Source organism: Vanessa tameamea, chromosome 22 (genome assembly GCF_037043105.1).
Source record: "Vanessa tameamea isolate UH-Manoa-2023 chromosome 22, ilVanTame1 primary haplotype, whole genome shotgun sequence".
Lineage (NCBI taxonomy): Eukaryota > Metazoa > Arthropoda > Insecta > Lepidoptera > Nymphalidae > Vanessa > Vanessa tameamea.
In genome coordinates this window covers 1,874,522-1,893,570 of record NC_087330.1, presented here as the reverse complement: position 1 = coordinate 1,893,570, position 19,049 = coordinate 1,874,522, and the positions used below count along the sequence as shown (strand labels likewise).

Below are 19,049 nucleotides of genomic sequence, written 5' to 3'. Positions count from 1 at the left end.
TCTCTTATATGTAAATTATAAATAGTTGTGCTTTTAATATGACAAATAAATTTATCATCGATTAACTCGAATAAAGTTTCATTACAATTTTTTTATTGACACAATTTGTATGGTAACGGTCTGTGGATACGTAAAACGAGTCGTTGGCTATCTTATAAGGCTGCAACTTCCAGATTCCAAGGATCAGGGTTCGATACCTGGGTTGGGCCTATGAATATTCCAGTTATGTGTTTCTTATAGTATAAGAAGGCAAACGGGCTGCCTGATGGTATGTGGTCACCGCCGCCCAAAGACATGTGCGCCGTAAGAAATAATAATCATTCTTAACTTAGTCAATGCGCCACCAACCTTGGAAGCCAAGACCTTATGTTCTTTACTGTAGCTGTACTGGTCCCCTCAAATCTGAACAAAAAAACGCTAATAATTGCTGCTTGGCGGTAGAACATATACACAGTGGGTGGCACCTACCCAAACGGACTAGCATCAGCTCTACCACCAAAAGACTATTTGGTGTCAAATTGTATCATAAGAAATATGTGTTTGAGCACATACATATGCAGTATATTATCTTCTACACAGTACTTGCTACCTAGTTTCGCCATAGAATGGTCTTTACTATCACTATATGGCCAAAAACTTAATCAATGACGAGGACATAACAGCACGTACCATATAAATAATAGATATATAGTGTATTAAAAATAGATACTATTTAATAGATGTTTATATAAAACATGAAGTGAAAGGAGTTTTAATATTTTTTAAATGAAAAAATAATTTGATATTGTTGAATGTTTTTTTAAATTATTATAATTTCTCCACAGACGTGCTGTGTGTGCCATTGTTATAGCATATCTTATTTTAAGGTGCCTGCTGTAATATTTATTATTAAAATTGGTCAGCGCCTTTAGTTGTACACATTTTCGGTAATAATATATTTTTGTCTTTGCGTTTTGAATTTTGGTTCACCTTTTCAATTTAATTATCAATGTTGCTAGTTCTATTAAAAATATATAATAACATTCATGGATAAATGCATTTCATTAAACTTATTATATTTTAATTAAACATTTGTTTCTTTTTAATTTTAAAACATTGTAATATGAAGTGTTTTGTTTTTAAATATTATTCTCAACCAACTTTATTAAGAGTTAAATGATTTACTGAAAGTCGTTTAAAAAAGATATATTTTCATAAAAATCCACGCAATACATCCATATATACGTTATACGTACGTTAAAAATACATTGTCTTTTTTATTTTTATAAAATTAAGTTACCTTTGTTGTAAGTGTCATCGACTTGTAATTGTATTATTGATCCATACAAAACGTCGCTTCAATCGAAATGGCCGACGTTTAGGGGGAGTGTCTTCTATCTAGCGGAAATCTGTTTCTGAGTGATATATCTCGCAAAGGTGAGTTATTAAAGTATCTTTTTACTATAAGTGCAGTGTTCTAAAGTTATTTATAAAATATTTTCAGTTAATATAGTGAACTTATAGAAGTTGCTAGTATTTCCGGCCGCGACCGGGACAAGTTATTCAAAACAAAGTGTTTAGAATATTTATTAATTACTGTTGTTTAGAACGTTTAACTTGTAGCTGTTTTTAATGTAAACTAATTTATTACAATCGTATTGTAAATACACAAAGGAGGATTATTATTATTTTTTAAATAATTCGATGTTATACTTATTTATAAATTACAACTTTTTAATACAAAAAAGTCTGATGACTAAAATGTATATTAAACGGATACAGATAGTTGATATATAAATTATTTCAGATATCGTCAGCCTCTTGCGAGGCTCATCTACATTCCATATATAAAAGACTGATAACTTTTTAAAATTGGCTGAAAATGGCCTGGCGTTTTAAAGCCTCTAAGTATAAAAATGCAGCACCCATTGTGCCAAAGCCCGAAGCATGTATACGGGACATTTGTGTCGGGTCATATCAGACTTACGGGAACAATATATGTGCATCAGCTGCTTTTATGGCATTTAACTGGGAGCATGTAGGATCCAGTATGGCAGTGCTTCCTCTAGACGACTGCGGGAGGAAGAGCAAAACAATGCCATTGTTACATGCACATTCCGATACTATCACTGATATGGATTTTTCTCCATTTCATGATGGTCTACTGTTAACAGGATCACAAGACTCATTGGTAAGTAATTGTTGGATGTTTAAACAATTAAAAAAATATATTTTTTTTTAATTAGAATTATTATGTTTCTTCATATATTTAACAGTTATTAAACAACCTCATTAGTAGATTTAGAATTAGCATAATTCATTGCTCGAGAAGAGGATCAACAGATTTTTGTTAACCTACATGTGGAATAGAGCATTGAAATTGTATTTACCGGTTGTTTTATGGTGCACATTAAATGCTGGGTTGAAAAACCTGCCAGATTCATTTGAAAGCTTAATTTAAAAGTAGTTTTAATTTAAAATTAGTTTTGAACTACTAGTTGTTTTAACAATTTTATTTACATTTAATCAAAAAAATAGTTATGCATAATATTACTTTTATATGTACTTCATAATCGCTGTTATAATTTGCAAGCGGATATAAAAATGGGTACCAATGATTTGTGCAAAATTTTATGTGTGACATTATAATCTACAAAATCATATATTTTTTTTAGTACATATAAGTATTAAAATTTTACAGTATCAGCATTCAATGTAGTACTTATAAATAGCCTCAATTACTAAACTTTCAAATGCCAATTATAAAAGATTACATTTGATTTAAATCTTCCTTACAGTTTTCATCAAACATAAACATGTTATAATCATATACAATTAAATTTATGTCTCCTGCGTAAATATCAATGATTAACGCCAAGCTCTTATTATCTGTGCAATGTTGAACCATATAATATTCCTTATTTAAATAAATGTATAATGATCTTTGTGATTATTTTATAATATACCCTGTTCTAAATATGAGGTATTGTGATTTATTATTTCTTTATACTTTGCACATTATTTTTTAGAAAGTTTGTATCTGTCAATGGTATTGTTATATAGGAATTAATATAATTTCCTGTTGCACTGTTGTAACAATATCTCATTAGTTTCCACATCCACACAAAAAAATGTTACGATTATTTTTAAATATACAATAATCAGTAGATGGAAATAATTAGTATTGGAATTTACTTATCAAAAACTTCAATTAATCTGTGTAAAATTATATCTGTATGTTATAAATTTTTCTTATTTTTTCCTCTAAATTTTACCTTTCAAAATGCATTTAAAGAAAAAGTAGAAAAATTTTAATACAATAAATATGGACCTTTATTTATGAAATTATTTTTAAAATTATAAGCTATGAAAATTAAACTTATGCCAATTAAATCATGATAACCATTAAAAATATCTTATTTTTCGTCCCCTTTTTCGACTCTTACACACTTGACATTACAAAATTTGAGTTGTCTTTTTAATTTTAGGTAAAAGTATGGCATATACCACCAGAGGGACTCAAGGAATCTCTATCAATTCCTGAGTGTACTTTATCACAGAAGCAGCGCAGGGTAGAGAATGTGGGCTTTCATCCAGTGGCAGATGGTCTCATACATGTTGCCTCTGGACATGACTTTGCACTGTGGGATCTGACCACACAGAAGGAGGCTTTTGGTAAGAATTATTTTAAATATGTATGTATAAACAGTAGAGTAATACAGTCTTACTTGTTAACATGTAGATCATTAGTTTAACACTGTCTTGTCTCTTTCTGTCAATATTGATTTTACATTTGTAAAACAAAGACATTTTTTATTCATTTGAGTTACTTAGTTCTCAACGTCAACATTATTGTATTTCCTTTATTCTTTGTATATATAATGCTGTCTACAACATATAACTATTATTTCTCTTTAATTTAATAAACACTACTTTACAGATAGAAAGTAAAGTCAAATACATTACCGATATAAACATTGACAATATTGATTATAATATTATTTTCCAGTTATATCTAATTGTAAATATGTATACAACATAATAAATATTAATAGGAATAATAACATTGTTCCACTGGTACTCTCCAGTACAGGAGTAATTCCAAATCATCGACACTATTTAATTACTGAAACTCCTGGAAAATGCCATCACCATGAAAAAAGTGCCATTCTAAATACATTTCGTCTTGTATGTCGTTTTCTTCACGAGTAACTTAAAACTTATTTACTAATTAAGTACTAAAACAAGATTATTAACTTGTTCATGCCTATAAATGGTTTTAAAAAATACCAGCACTCATGCTTAGAAAAACACGTATACGAATAATAGTAATATATATTGAATTGTTTTTTTTAGTAAATAAAGATCATACAGAAGTCATCCAGTCTACTTCTTGGAAGAAGGACGGAAAGCTAGTAGCGACTTCTTGCAAGGACAAAAAAGTTCGCATTTTGGATCCTCGAGCCGACAGTCCCGTGCTCGGGGTCGCCAACAGTCACCAGAATATTAAGGACAGTCGCCTCGTGTGGCTTGGAGACACTGACAGAATTCTCACTACGGGTAAGATTATTCTTTATTTAAATTGTGACATACTTGCTTGCAAAATTGGTAATTTGAAATTCATATCATAGTGGAATACCAAATGAAATAAGGATTTTATATGAATTGCAAACTAGCAATTAGTAAGTCGCCAAGTGTAGTGAATCCTCAAAAGAATTAAAACATACTGCCGATTGATGATAAACAATTAAAAAAAATGTGGCCGTCACGTGATGCGTTGATATTAATTGTTAGTGAAGAAGTTTATAGACAAAAAATGAATATATAATGCATAAGGGAATACAGTTCGTCGGCGGAGAGGGGATATGACGTCATAAGATCGCGTCATGTCTTGATCCCCCAAGGTGCGCCAATAGATGTATCACAATGTAATTGAAATTAATTCACAGGTTTCGATTCAGCTCGGCTTCGTCAGATAATGATCCGTGATATTCGTAACCTCTCGCAAACCCAGAAAACGTTAGAACTGGACTGTTCCACGGGTGTGTTGATGCCCTTGTTTGACCCCGACACTAACATGCTGTTCCTGGCCGGGAAGGGAGATACGACTATACTGTACATGGAGCTGAGCGATCGAGAGCCTTACCTTATTGAGGGATTGAGGCATTCTGGTGAGTCTTAGTTCTCTTAGGTAAATAGAAATTAATTAAATTTATAATATGAAAAATAGGCTTGTAGAATTTGGTAAGATTTAGCGACTCTATTATTTTATTGAAATTGTTTTCTGCAGGAGAACAAACTAAGGGGGCGTGCTTAGTCCCGAAGCGTGCTCTCCGAGTGATGGAAGGTGAAGTGAATCGCGTCCTGCAACTCGCGGGGTCCTCGGTCGTGCCCATCATGTACCAGGTGCCGAGGAAGGTACGTGATAAATCAAGTCGATAGTATGAAAAGAGTAAACTAGATTTTATATTGAACTAACTGAAAAGGAGTTCTAGAATAATTCTAAACCAGTGTTGACCGGCTGGACAGAGTCAGCCTCTGAAAAAAAAGTAAAGCATCGTCATAAGTACGTAGAGGCCCTGACGTGTGGCGTGTGTGCGCAGAGCTACCGCGAGTACCACGCGGACCTGTACCCCGACACGCGCGGCGCGCTCACGTACCTCAGCGCGCCCATGTGGCTGCGGCACCAGGACTGCGCGCCGCCCACCGTGTCGCTGCACCCCGACGAGCGCCTCGCGCAGGTACCGCTGCCGAGGAGTCCTAGTGATCACATTTTGATTCTATTTTATTGATATAATAGAGAGTGAGATTTTCATTATATAGTGTAATTTATTCTTTGAATGTCTAAACGCCTGCCGACCATAAGGTTCCATATTATTTCGTGTGTAGTTAGCTAGATTTTGTGGCGGTTCTGATACTCGCAATTTTTTCGTAATTATCTTTCAATAGTCCATTCCAATTCCAATTTCCAGAAGAGGAGAAAAGATAAACAAATCTTAAATTGATAGATTCTTTGTTATTTGCTAATAGCTCTGATATATCATGCACTGCAAACGATTTAACATTATTCCAATTATTTACTTTAATTTTATTTCCAAAGTTCCGAAAAAAAAACGAACTTTAATACACTTTTTCAAAAAATTCCATTCTTCCAAAAATTTTAAAAAAATACAGAATATTTATATATTTACACAATGCTCTTTAAACGCAAGAACAATGATTAAATAGTAAAATAAAAAAATGGTAATTAAAAATAAACCAAAACTAAATTAACTCGGTAGTATATTGCAAAAATTGTCATGGAAACAGAATCAGATAAACGGTTTAATTGATCTTAACTTATAATATATATTAAAGTACAACAAAATTATTAATTCCTGCCTTTATCCCAATTTTATTTGGGCTCGGCGCAGCATGTATTCTTCCATACTTCAAATTATTAATTCTATCATTCATTAATAAAAAAATATATATTTGACAAATAAATTATTCACTACTCTTCATTAACTAAATAAACTTGAATGTCTGAGATAATTCAAGGTCAAAGTTGTTTATGTATTCCTCCCGCCATTGGAAGTCCCGCCACTATAATGCAATTAATGATTTTCAAAGTACAAGCATTCTGTTACCGTGTTCCTTAGTATACTTATATGTTTTATCCCCTGTTATATATGTATGTACGCAATTTTTTATTTTTGCATGCAAACGGTCTTAATTTATATTAAGTGAGATTTATCATTTCGTCAAATTTCTTGTTTTGTGCAAATAAAAAAATGTATTTAATACATTTTTTCGTTTATAATTAAGGTATTTTATTGCATGATTAATGTTTTTTTTTGTCGGTGGAATTTTTTTTTTCGTTTTTACGGTTTGGTTAATAATTTGATTTTTTAGGAATAAAAAATTTAATTTAATATTTTTTTTTGTTGTTGGTGTGTTTTTTGTTTAAATTTATTTCTTAGTTTTGTGTGTTGTGATATTTATTTTAAAAGCTTTCTGTAGTTAGTGCTAAAAGATGATTTGGTAGTAACATTACATAAAGTAAGTAATTTTTGTTTTTTTTTTTTATTTTTTTTTTATTTTATAATAGTAGTAATAGGTTTAAATATTGACTTGATTAAAATATATTCTTTCCAGACACACAGAGGTAACCTTGAAGAATTCGTCAAAGCGATATTAGCGATGCCGTCGCCAAAGAAAACTGAACCAAAACCAATCGTAACTCAGAAGTCAGAGGAACCCTTGAAGAAAACACAAAAACCAACGCAACCTGAACCCACAGACGAAGATAGAATAGACTTCGTTAATGTCAAAGACCTGATCAAAGGAATGGAGAAACAAAAATCGGAACCGAAAGACTATTCCAAGGATACGAATGGCATCCACAAGAAAATAACTGATAACGGTCACGATTACGACAGAAAACTGGAAGATGACGTCGAAACACAAAAGACCGATGAAGATACCGAGAAGACTATCAAGTCCGATAAGTCTCTCGAAAAGACGGAGAGTTCAGACTCATCCGAGTCTCTATCGAGAAGCAATAGTTACATAAATGGTGTTCCCGTTCAGGTGCCTAAGCCCATGCCTAGGTTGTCTATATCGGAAGCTGGATCTTCTGACGACCAGGTCTCAGAAGCGCCCAAACCTAAACCGAGGACTACATCAGTTCCTGGGTCTGGTTATAAGGTATTTCTATATATCCTGCATAGGTTGGTGTTGATTAAATATTATTTATGTTGTTTGAATAATATATATATATATATTTATATGAATAGTAGGGCGTGTAAATGGGCCACCTGAAGGTAAGTGGTCACCGCCCGTAGGTATTTTCGCTGTAAGAAATTTAACCATTTCTAGCAGTAGTACTTAGTATTGTTGTGTTCCGGTTTGAAGGGTGAGTGAGCCAACGTACGCACGTAAGTGTTGGCTTACATAGCCAATGCGTCATCGACCTCAGCAGCTAAGATGTCATGTCGTTTGTGACTGTATATACATTATCAGAATCTAGTCTCGAATATATTTTAGAATTTTCATCTCTGTGTCTACATAAAAACGAGAAAACTAATTACTGTGATTGATGTACGTAAGTCTCCTACTGAGAAGATTCGGAGATTATTTGAACATGCTGCTCCAAAAATATTGCATTAATAATAGACGCAGGTTTCCTCGAACCATATGAGGGAAAAAAAAATCTTCATTTAAGATACATGTGTCTAATATTTATTTTGTTTTTTTTTTTTTTTTTAAACTTACCTAATGTTTATGATTTTCTATAACTGTACTTTGTGTATTATAAAATTGTTTTTTTTTTTTATAATTGGTTGTTATATTTTGTTTTTTTTTTGTGTCTGTGTTTTTTTTAACCCCAAACTTGAAAAAGAGTTAGCATTACTTCAAGTTGTGTGATATTTAAGCTATTTGTGTACAATGAAATCTTAACTATTATTAATATATTTTACGAGGTAATATAAATATAACACATGAGTCGCGAATACTTAATTAGATTCTGAAATATATTATAAATATGTTTTGTAAAATTCTAGCCTCGTTTGGGACCAAAGCCGTTCTCAGCGTCGGCCGGGAGCGAAGAGTTCTCGTTCGATAAGGTGTTCTCCGTGCCAGCCGTGCCCGGACTCACTAAGTCTGATTCCGGTCAGTTTTCACGCCTCTATTTAAGGAGTTTCCAATTTCGTTTTAAGTATTCTTTTTTAAGTTTTAATTTTTAAGGTTACATTGTATTTGTTTGTTGCACTCCATTGATGGAAGGTTTCTAATGTTATAGATCAATCCATAACTATCACGATATAACCAATATTATAAAAGTGGCAGATTTCCCATGTTAAGTACTCAAAGGCTCATGAAACTATAACTCTCACACGCAGGTGGGAATTAGTATCCAATAAAACTTTGATGTGAAGGTTTGGAGCATATTCCACGACGCTGCTCCAATGCGGGTTGGTGGAATACACATGTGGCAGAATTTCGTTGAAATTAGACACGTGCTGGTTTCCTCACGATGTTTTCCTTCACCGCCGATCACGAGTGAATTATAAACACAAATTAAGCACATGAAATTCAGTGGTGCCTGCCTGGGTTTGAACCCGAAATCATCGGTTAAGATGCACGCGTTCTAACCTATAATCTATAGCAGTCCTTTAATGTTACAAAGTCTATAGAAAAATTGTTTACTAATTTAGTTGGCACCCATTTGTTATTTTGTATTAAAAATATTGCCTACAGGTTTATCTCCTGTTGCGTCCGATGCCCGTCCGGTCAGAGACGAAGAGAAGGAGAAGTCATTGTCACCTACGAGTGATGTTGAAGTTGCTGCGAACAAGGGTAAGAAATTGATTATTTAAAACAGATCTGACCAAACCAGGGCCCTTTCTCGTGCTTGTGCGGTTTGCGGCCGTTTGATATTTTTGGTTTACTGCAAATACGAATATTTTAGGAAAGTATCTTGACTGGAAAGTCTTGATTTAGAACAAAATACCAATTAGTTTTTTTATGATATATCACAAATTAAATCTGTATTTTTTCAAATTCATTAATTGTTAATTGTATCAAATTAAATTGGATTTTTTAGAGTGAAATTTTCTTAGTTGATTACAATACGTATCATCGAGCATGTGAATCATAAACGTCAATTAATCATAGAATACCAGTCTATGGCCATGTCTCGATTCAACCTGTTAGATGTTGTAAAGTACACTTGTGAATAGAAAAAATATAATAAATTTATTGAATTAAATTTTGTTAACAGAAGAATACACAAATGGGAAATCTGACACGAGCTTGGAAGAGGAAGTGAACTCTTCGGATTCGGGATACAGGCCCAAGACCCCCGGTACCGCTGAGCGGAGAAAGATGTTCGAGACTACCGAGTGAGCTACTTTTATTATAAATCATGAAATTATAAATATGGTCTTGTTCAAATTAGTAAGGAGCGTTAATTTTCTTTAGTGGGTTAAAATCAGTATTAGTCGACGAGTTTATTTTTAACTGTTGAAATGACCGCTCGGCAGCGGCAGCAGCCAGTCGATAGCGGAGCGCCGGCGCGCGTACGAGGCGCGCTCCGCCAGCGTCGCCAACGACGAGCCGCCCGCCTCGCCCGCGCCGCTCCGGTACACCTCTTCGTATGCTCCCCGCTTGACTATTCGCTTCCTCACATATATTACCTCACTTACAAACTTACCATCTTATTACCGTTTACCTACAATATGCTGTTAAATGTTGTTTATTTGGCTTTTTTCCTGTTATGGCTGGAATAGAGTATAGCAAACTTCACAGTTGAAATGAGTATGCTATTTTATGGAAATTTGCAAGATTTTTTTTTTTACAGACGTAGAGATTCATTAAAGTCTCGCAAGAGTCCAGAACGTGAGGAAAAACGATCTTCGGTGCCCAACGTCACCACGAAAAGAACATCTACAGTCTTTGGTAAATTAATAACTATTAAAACTTATATTTTTATAGAGGATTTTATTTAGAGGATGAAAATATACATAAGTAATATCATGTAGAAAATTTGTTGCGGATACTGCTGTTATTGTACTTAGTTAATTACAAGTTTGTTTCTAGGTAAGGTATCCAAGTTCCGACACCTGAAAGGCACGCCGGGACACAAATCCACCCACGTGGAGAACATCAAGAACATCAGCAGACAGATCTCCGGCGAGTGCAACGGCTTCTACGGTAAGTATCTCGGCCGGGTGTGATCGAATGCGACGACGAGCGGACGATGAGCGGACGATGAGCGGGCGCGTGCGCAGGCAACGGCGTGCGCTGCGGCGTGCCCGTCAGCGGCGGCGGCGGCGGCGGGCGCCTGGGCGTGGTGGAGCTGCCGCTGGGCAGCACGCCGGCCGCGCGCGCCGCGCTGCGCCACCCCGCCGCGCTGCACCCGCACGCGCTGCTGCACCCCGCGCCGCTGCAGGACTGGGCCTTCGACCCCTTCGACGAGCGCCGCCTGCTCGTCGCCTGCGACGACGGCCAAGTGCGCGAGTGGATCCTGCCCGAGGACGGTGAGCGCGCGCACGCACACGCACACGCACACGCACACTGACTGACACACTTACACCCACACATACATTGCATATATTTTTAAAATCAATAGAAAGAAGTATTTGCCAAGAAAAGTATTATATAAACTGAATACCAAATTATCTAAATAAATTATAATTAACATTAAAATATAAAGTCAACTGAACACTACTTCTAAGGGTGTTTTGTTTTTTGGGTTTATCTCATACTAATGTAAATTATTATTTAATTTGTTTGTTTGTTTTTAAATCAAATTTGAAAACAATTTCAACACTAATTAATCATTCAACATATAACTTGTTATTGACGTAACATGATTTTTACTAATATTTATTTCTGTAGGTCTCCAAGAATCGACGAACGAGCCCAACCGTACTTTCTCAGCTCATCCCGACAAAATATACATAATCCGGTTTCATCCGACCGCTGCCGATCTCCTGACCACGGCCGCCCACGACCTCACCATTAAGATCTGGGACCTCAGCCAGGAGACTCCGACGGCTGAAATCACGCTGACCGGTCACACTGATCAGATATTTGCGTTAGATTGGTCGACATGTGGAGAATACTTAGCTACCGTTTGTAAGGATGGTAACATACGGGTTAGTTTTATTTTATTAATATTTAACGGTGAGTTATCTGTAAATTTAGACTGGCATTTAAAGATGCCAACTATGGGACTCGAAGTGCTACAGCTCAGGTCACGTAAAGTTGGTCTAATTGGTTAGCGATCTTATGAATACGAGTCGATAGTTTGCATCATCAACATCTTAGGCTGCTTAAATATATATAGTATAGAGGAGCTATTGACGCAGATATTCAAGCCGCGCGCGTCGGCGGAGGCGCAGCGGCGCGGCGCGGGCCCCGTGGGCAGCCGCGGCGCGCGCGTGGTGTGGGCGCTGCACGACACGCACCTCGTCGTCACCGGCTTCGACAAGTGCGTACTGACCTCCACTCGCCATGCCTTCTGACCTCATTGCGTTGTTCTGGTGCTTTGCTGTAACAGACTCAAGTACTTATTTGTTAAACTAAAAATTTAATAGTTGGAATTATTTCGAATCCATTGTTATGAATCTCATGAGTGTAATGTATCCACCTCTCACTCTATCGCAGTCCTTAGGGTGTCGCTGACAATTCATCCATTTAATATAATTACTTGTTCTGCCTTTGTCAAGGTCTTGACGGGTATTTTTCTAATGTGATATAAGCAATGAGTATAACAGCTTTTGAACTGTTTAAGGGTGTCGGAGCGGCAGATTCTGCTGTACAACGCGACGGATCTCGGCGCTCCGTTGTGCACGGTGGGCCTGGACGTGTCGCCGGCCATACTGCACACACACCTCGACCACGACTCCAATACGCTCTTCCTCACCGGTCGAGTGAGTACTTCCTTTGAAATACTCGTGATTTAATTCAAAACACAATCACTCTCAAATTTCTACTTGGAATAAAGCATATTTTAAAAGGAATATAGTTTCTCATATTTAAATGATGTTAGATTTAGTTTAATTCGTCGTATCGTTAATTTCCAGGGTGATTCCACCATCTACTGCTACGAAGTGACGAGTGAGGCGCCTTACCTGTGCGCTCTGTCTCATCATCGCTGCTCCACGTTGCACCAGGGCATCGTTTTCCTGCCCAAGAACCTGCTCGCCGTGGAGAAGGTGCGGAAATGTTTTATAATTATATGTTTTTGTTCATTAGGTCTTATTACAGAAACATCTAGTTTGTGAAATACTTCCCTATTAATTTTCTGCTTATCTGTAGTAAGTTTGAGTGTGAGCAATATGATAATATAAAATATTCCTAATTTAGGTGGAGTTCGCGCGAGCGCTGAGACTGACGAATGGCAACATCGAACCGCTGTCGTTCACGGTGCCCAGGATAAAAGTATGTGGTATTATTTACTTCTCTACCGATGAGTTATGACGTTACGATGCGCGATGTATCGCTGACTCTGCCCTCGGTGGCGCTCCGCAGAGCGAGCTGTTCCAGGACGACCTGTTCCCGCCCACGCTGGTGACGTGGCAGAGCTGGCAGTCGGCGCGCGCCTGGCTGGCGGGCGGCCGCGTGCCCGCGCGCACGCACAACCTGCAGCCGCCCGGCATGGAGCCGCGTGCGTACACACACACACACACGCACACACTCGCACACCACACCACCACTTATATACTGCACTGTTTATATTAATGAAGTTTCTATTTGAAAGTGGATTACAGCTGAATATAATTCTCAGTGTCGAGTCACACGGCTGCCGCGCCGGCCAAGGAGAAGCCTCCGCAGAAGCCCAAACCAGATCTCATCAAATCTCACGTACCCATGGACCCTAAGGATAAACAGGAGAGCGTGAGTATATTTTTTTAATAGTATACGTTGGTTTTTTTATATGTTCGAATCTTGTAAAATATGCGAAATTACTCCAATGAATGAAAAAGAAATCAATTTTTTGGGCCAAACAACTTTGCAGGTCTACACACAACGGTACCAATTTCGCCACAGTCGGATAATAGGCTTAGAAACACATTCATATTTATTTATTAAGAATATTGAATAACTTATTTGTATATTTTTTATATCTTACAGATAATGAAATCAATGAGCGCTAAAGTGACAGTGAATCTCAAGTTGGAACAGGACAGTATGGAGGGGGTCGACGAGTCGGAATGGGACCAATGAGAATCCTGCTGAGACTCCAAGAGAACGAATGAATGAACGAACGTATGACACATTCACTGAAAGTATTTGAATTATAATATTCTTATATCCAGTTATTATTGAAAAGTATTAAACTAAATTATTTATCATATATGAAATTATATATTATATGAGTTTCAGATTTCTTAACAGTATTCAGTTTGACATTCAATTTTATGAATAACTCTTTTTGATTCAGAGATGACAACGATTACGGGTTATAATGAAATTTTAATTTAAATATGATCAGTGAAGACCCCTGGTGCAGTATATTTAAGTTTATTTACTCGGTATACTTGAGTAAAGATCAGTATATAAAAATAGACTTGACATTTCTTACATAACCAATGTTTGTTCTGACATTTTTAAAGAACTTTGAAATGTATTTTTTCGTGATCTCATGTGGTCAATAGTTGATATTTTGACATGAATACTCGACTAGTCTACACAAGTATATCGTCTAAGTAGCGGTAAGTAGTCCGGTATTAGTCCATATCCAAGGATACCCGAGTCCTAGATCTAGGTTACCTAGCCGCCCTAAGTGTTTTGATACTCAGCCGACATGCGATATTTTATAAACATTTTTCTAGCGTATACCTATTTTAAATAATGTAACTTTATAGCATAGATAATAAATAATATCACTTTCAATGGTTGACCACGATCTTATTTTGTGAGACAATGGAATTAAGTTGATGTTTGTCTATTCTTATTTATTTACATTACATCAGCAAAGTCAGAAAGAAATAGTTTGGATAAAATGAAAAAAAAAAAAAAAAACATTTTTTTTATCGTTTACATAAACAGAAATAAATGTTTTCTTTTTCCGAAAATCAATAACTAATATCCAAGAGCATATGTAATTTGTATTTTGACAGATGTAATACTGTTACATGTAACAAGGTGGAGTAAACCAATGAACTTCGAAACTCTTAAACCTGTTTAAGATGAAGTTTAGGTCTTTGCCCAACAGTGAGACATCTGGTCATTTATAATTAAAAAAAAAAAACATCACACGGTACTACATGAAAATATAAAATTGGAAGCAGTTCCGTCATTGTTCTATTGGTAAACAGTAATGTAAGATGTAGATCTTACGTCTTTGGTCATTAATTACACTGCTTCACTTATGATGTTTACCATCACGTGTCACGTGACAAAAACAAATAATTAAAAAAAAAAAAAAGAAACATTTATGTCTCCTTATGTGGTTAAGATTCTCATCAAAGTAATGTAATACAATTTTAGTGGCCTATCATATATTTTGTAACTTGATTCACTAAATCACACCGTATAGTAATTAAGTACATTTTAAAAACATTTTTATAAACATATAGGACACAAACGGATTCCTAAACCACCTCTATCCTAAAGCATTCACATATTCTCTATTTATAAATGCACTTATTCCAACATTTCCTTTGAAACGGTAGTTTTTACTTGTTTTAAACTTAACAATATTAAAAAAAAAAAGAATTCTTTATTTTATATTATTACTCCACGATTAGTAATGAATTATTTATTGATTTTGCAATAGGGTTTTGTTATTGATTTAGGGAATGGATTTGATTTGATTCAACTTAAAGTAAATATGTGGAATAAGATTGGAAACACTTGCGACTAGCAAGCTATGCGTTACACTTGCTTATTTATTGTCAAGAATTTAACAATATTCGGACAAGAAATAATCTGAGAAGAACCGGTGAACTCAAATATAAGAAAAAAAAATATGAAAATAAACATTCATTCCAAAATTAGTGGTAATATGAAATCCTGTATCACGTGATCAGTGCTTGGCAATTGTTTTATTCGTATCGATGTCGATCGTCATTATATATATCGAAATTCTTCAAGACAGCGTGAGTATAAATGATTATTTAATGTGTTATTTTGGTTTACACACAATAGCGACAGTCGGTAGTCGCCTTGCCTCTGTCTACGTTTCGATCCATTCTCTATGTTAATGATTTAAACTCTGCAAATATTAATTAACATTATTTTTTAATTCTTTTGAATTGTATCAAGTGATAATATATTATTTAACGATTTCAAGTGTTGTGATCTCGATACAAGTGACCAAACATACAGTAATATAGTCTGTGGCGTGCTCATTTGATGCTCATTAATATTTTTTCGGGCGTCATTTTTTTTAACAGATTATATTAATTCCCTGACAATTATATACTTATATACTTACTCTCTATACTATTATATTTTTTAAACAACTTATTAGTGACTTTTTCATAAAAACGATTGGTGTTTATTAATAAACGTCCAACTTGAGTGTTGGCGAATTTATATTAGCTGCGACTAATACTGGATTTGTAGTTGAAATCAGTACTTACCAAGGGCTTTATGTATAATGAGTATGCTTTCTAGTAGCACGTAGTGGTAAAGTGTTTCGGGTTCGAACACTAGTATGCTACAAGGGTTTATACGTTAGTGAACATTTGTATGCATACATTAACAGTTACTGCGGCAGTGACAAGCGATTGTCTATATCGCGCTACGTAACAGGCGTCTCGTTACGGGGCGCCCAGTTGTGTACGTTGTGCGCGCTCTTGGTAAGTGCTTTTATGATTAGACTGAAACGATGACGTAACCAACGTAGAGGTAACAACTCGACGTCCACAAAACCCTATCATCCCTACGTTCTGCCATATGCATTTATTTACACAATGTGCTTTTGTATTTTATTATTGTATTATATTCGTATTGCATATAAATAAGGAGAATATAGGGTGATCCTATGTATTAGGGAATTGACGTATAAAAATAATGTAACCGGTATATTTCTATAGTCATTATACATATGAAGATATATATAAATTTATATGTAATAAATGAAAGCGTTTAGTACCGCTAGATGATGCCATACACGACCGTTTTGCTCAATACGCCAAAGAGTTTATATATCGACAAAAAACAGGCATGTTATTAAATGTTTTATATCGGATTTAGATATAATTTTTTACATTTTTATGTCGCGTGACCATGGACATTTTACATACAATATAGAGATGTTTACATGATTGATGTATTTACAGTACAATAAAAATTATTTATTGTACAACAATTAACTTGAAATAAAATTAAGACAAGACAAGGGCTGCCTATGTATTAGCGACTAGGCAGCCCTCGTCTCTTTCAGGTAACCCCGAGGTAAAGGATAGACTAAACATTTTTTTTTGTATAAATATATAAATGAAAACCTGTTTATTTACTTGGACTATATGCAAAAGCTCTTACAGGTTTCATTTTTAATTAAAGCTGGACATTAAACTAGACTAAAATAGGCGAGGCCGTGAGTAATAGACATAACCCTGATTGAATGAAATTTCTTGTGTTACTGGGCCCAATTTTTTGTGAATTTAAATATTTGCTAGTTCTTGTATTCTTTTTATATAATTGTGAAGTTTAAATGTCTACATTCCTTAAATAGTCAACTAAATCGTTGTAAATATACCATATGTAATACGCATACATCACACTTCATACAATGTCCATGGTCACTGAAATAGTTTGAACGTTATGATCATCATTTCCGGTTAGTAACATTAGTACTCTAGTTGCTAGATTCAAGCCATTTTAGCCTTAATATACCATGTCGTTAAGGCGATTATCAGTTATACTAGATATATTATGAGTATCGTCTTTAAATTGTATGGTAAAATAAAGCTTGGTTAAATAATGTATTTAAAGAACGAATGAAAAATTGCAATTACATTTTTATGTTGTATTATGGTCGAATCCCCGAAGAAATTTAATAATTATTTTTACTAATTCAAGAACATGTATTTGCCGAAATAACGATTCTTATAAATTGTTTTACATTAAGCATTCATTCAAAACGCATCGCTAAGGCTATGAATTAGGTTTTAAATTTGTATAAACGCATCGGGCCTATCGGGCGCGCTTTATCCCTTCTCTCGCACCGCTTCGTGTGAGCAGGACAGACAATGGAGCGACGTACATACGCTTTCGTATTACTTAAAATATTATGTATAGATGTAATTTTATTCGCTAGTCAAGTTATTCTTTAAAATCTAATGTTTGATATGTATTCTTATTAAGGTTCATATTCCTTTAGTTTATAACAGAATCTTATATTAAACGAACTTTTATTAAAACGCAATTTAAATTCGCAAATAATTTAATCTGTCTTCGGCGTTGTAATAAAAATTTGCTTAACTTGAGGCTCGTTATACTGCACATTATTTCATATCAATACAAGCTATAAGCAATTACTTAAAATTATAACGCACCTTTGGTACTTTAAACGCAATAGATGTAAAACAGTCTTATGAAACGTATATTGTAGTTATATTCAAATTAAGCTCAATTGTAAACGAGAATATTTGTAAGTTTTTTTATGAGTACTCACTTTCTTATCTTTGGACGTAACATCTTCAATATTGACCATTTGGTGTGATGTGTTGCCATTTAAGTAAATAAATAAATCAAGACTCAAAAAATTCTAGTTTTTAAAAATTTATTACCCAATATTTTATATATCGTCTGTGAGTCGAAATCAAGCCTGTGAAGAATTAATAGTAATGAAAAATAATACATTTTGGCTATATATATATATATGATACAAGTATTTTTATATATCTGAATGTTAAAAAACTTTCGAGGTAACATAATTCTTATAATGCTGATGATTTTACGTCTAAAGACTAAGAATTATATGGCGTTTTAAAATGCCTTAAGACAACGGTTACAAAAAAGGAGTGATTGTAAACATTTTTTATTTTATGTATATCTTTTGTCTTCCAAAAAATCAATTGAAATAACTACATACACTAAATAATATTATTTATTGTAAACACAACACCAAATTCTCTCTCTCTTTCCCCCCCGTACCAAAGTTGTGAAATGACAATAATTGTTTTTGATAATTATTTTATGTTAAAATATAAGATTTTTTTTTAAAGTGTTCACTTCACAGCGTGTTTGCTACAATGTCGAAATTTGGTGCCAATAATTGTGATTACTTGGAGTTATATTGGCGTTTACGAAACATTTAGCATTATGACAATGAAAATGTGTGGATTTGAAATTAATTAAAACATTTATATAGTTTTATTATTGAGTTCAAATTTCTGTGCATATTTCTTTACAAGTTTTTCACGTTGATTGTAACTGCAAAATTGTAACAAAATGAATCGAAACGTAACCTCGGTATTGTGTGAGTGCGTGTAGTTTTTCATATATTCGGATTTTGTAAACCTACGGATATCGCTAGCGGTAAGGTTCAATATTTGGAGATATTTTATTACTTTGCATTTTTTTATTAAATCTCTTGCTAAATTTCGTTGTGTTTTATTTCA

At 34.6% G+C, this 19,049-nt stretch overlaps 1 protein-coding gene across 1 annotated transcript; it reads left to right on the top strand.

Moving 5' to 3' along the window:
- Window positions 1-1,272: 1,272 nt before the first annotated feature.
- LOC113402306 (coronin-7) lies at window positions 1,273-14,886 on the top strand. The gene is made up of 23 exons (XM_064218459.1): window positions 1,273-1,416; window positions 1,787-2,170; window positions 3,468-3,654; window positions 4,336-4,539; window positions 4,929-5,150; window positions 5,270-5,397; window positions 5,583-5,720; window positions 7,117-7,668; window positions 8,526-8,634; window positions 9,223-9,321; window positions 9,746-9,866; window positions 10,008-10,106; window positions 10,325-10,422; window positions 10,564-10,677; window positions 10,755-11,003; window positions 11,365-11,624; window positions 11,838-11,959; window positions 12,263-12,401; window positions 12,555-12,686; window positions 12,838-12,912; window positions 13,003-13,138; window positions 13,259-13,368; window positions 13,606-14,886. Exons 2-23 carry the CDS (start codon window positions 1,862-1,864, stop codon window positions 13,696-13,698), a joined length of 3,696 nt encoding a protein of 1,231 aa, XP_064074529.1. The 5' UTR covers window positions 1,273-1,416; window positions 1,787-1,861; the 3' UTR covers window positions 13,699-14,886.
- The last annotated feature ends 4,163 nt before the right edge of the window (window positions 14,887-19,049 follow it).

Coding starts and splice junctions, on each gene's coding strand:
- LOC113402306 (XM_064218459.1), top strand. CDS start 1,862: ATGGCCTGGCGTTTTAAAGCCTCTAAGTATAAAAATGCAGCACCCATT. Junction 4,540..4,928: donor TGACAGAATTCTCACTACGG/GTAAGATTATTC, acceptor ATTAATTCACAG/GTTTCGATTCAGCTCGGCTT. Junction 11,004..11,364: donor GTGGATCCTGCCCGAGGACG/GTGAGCGCGCGC, acceptor TTATTTCTGTAG/GTCTCCAAGAATCGACGAAC.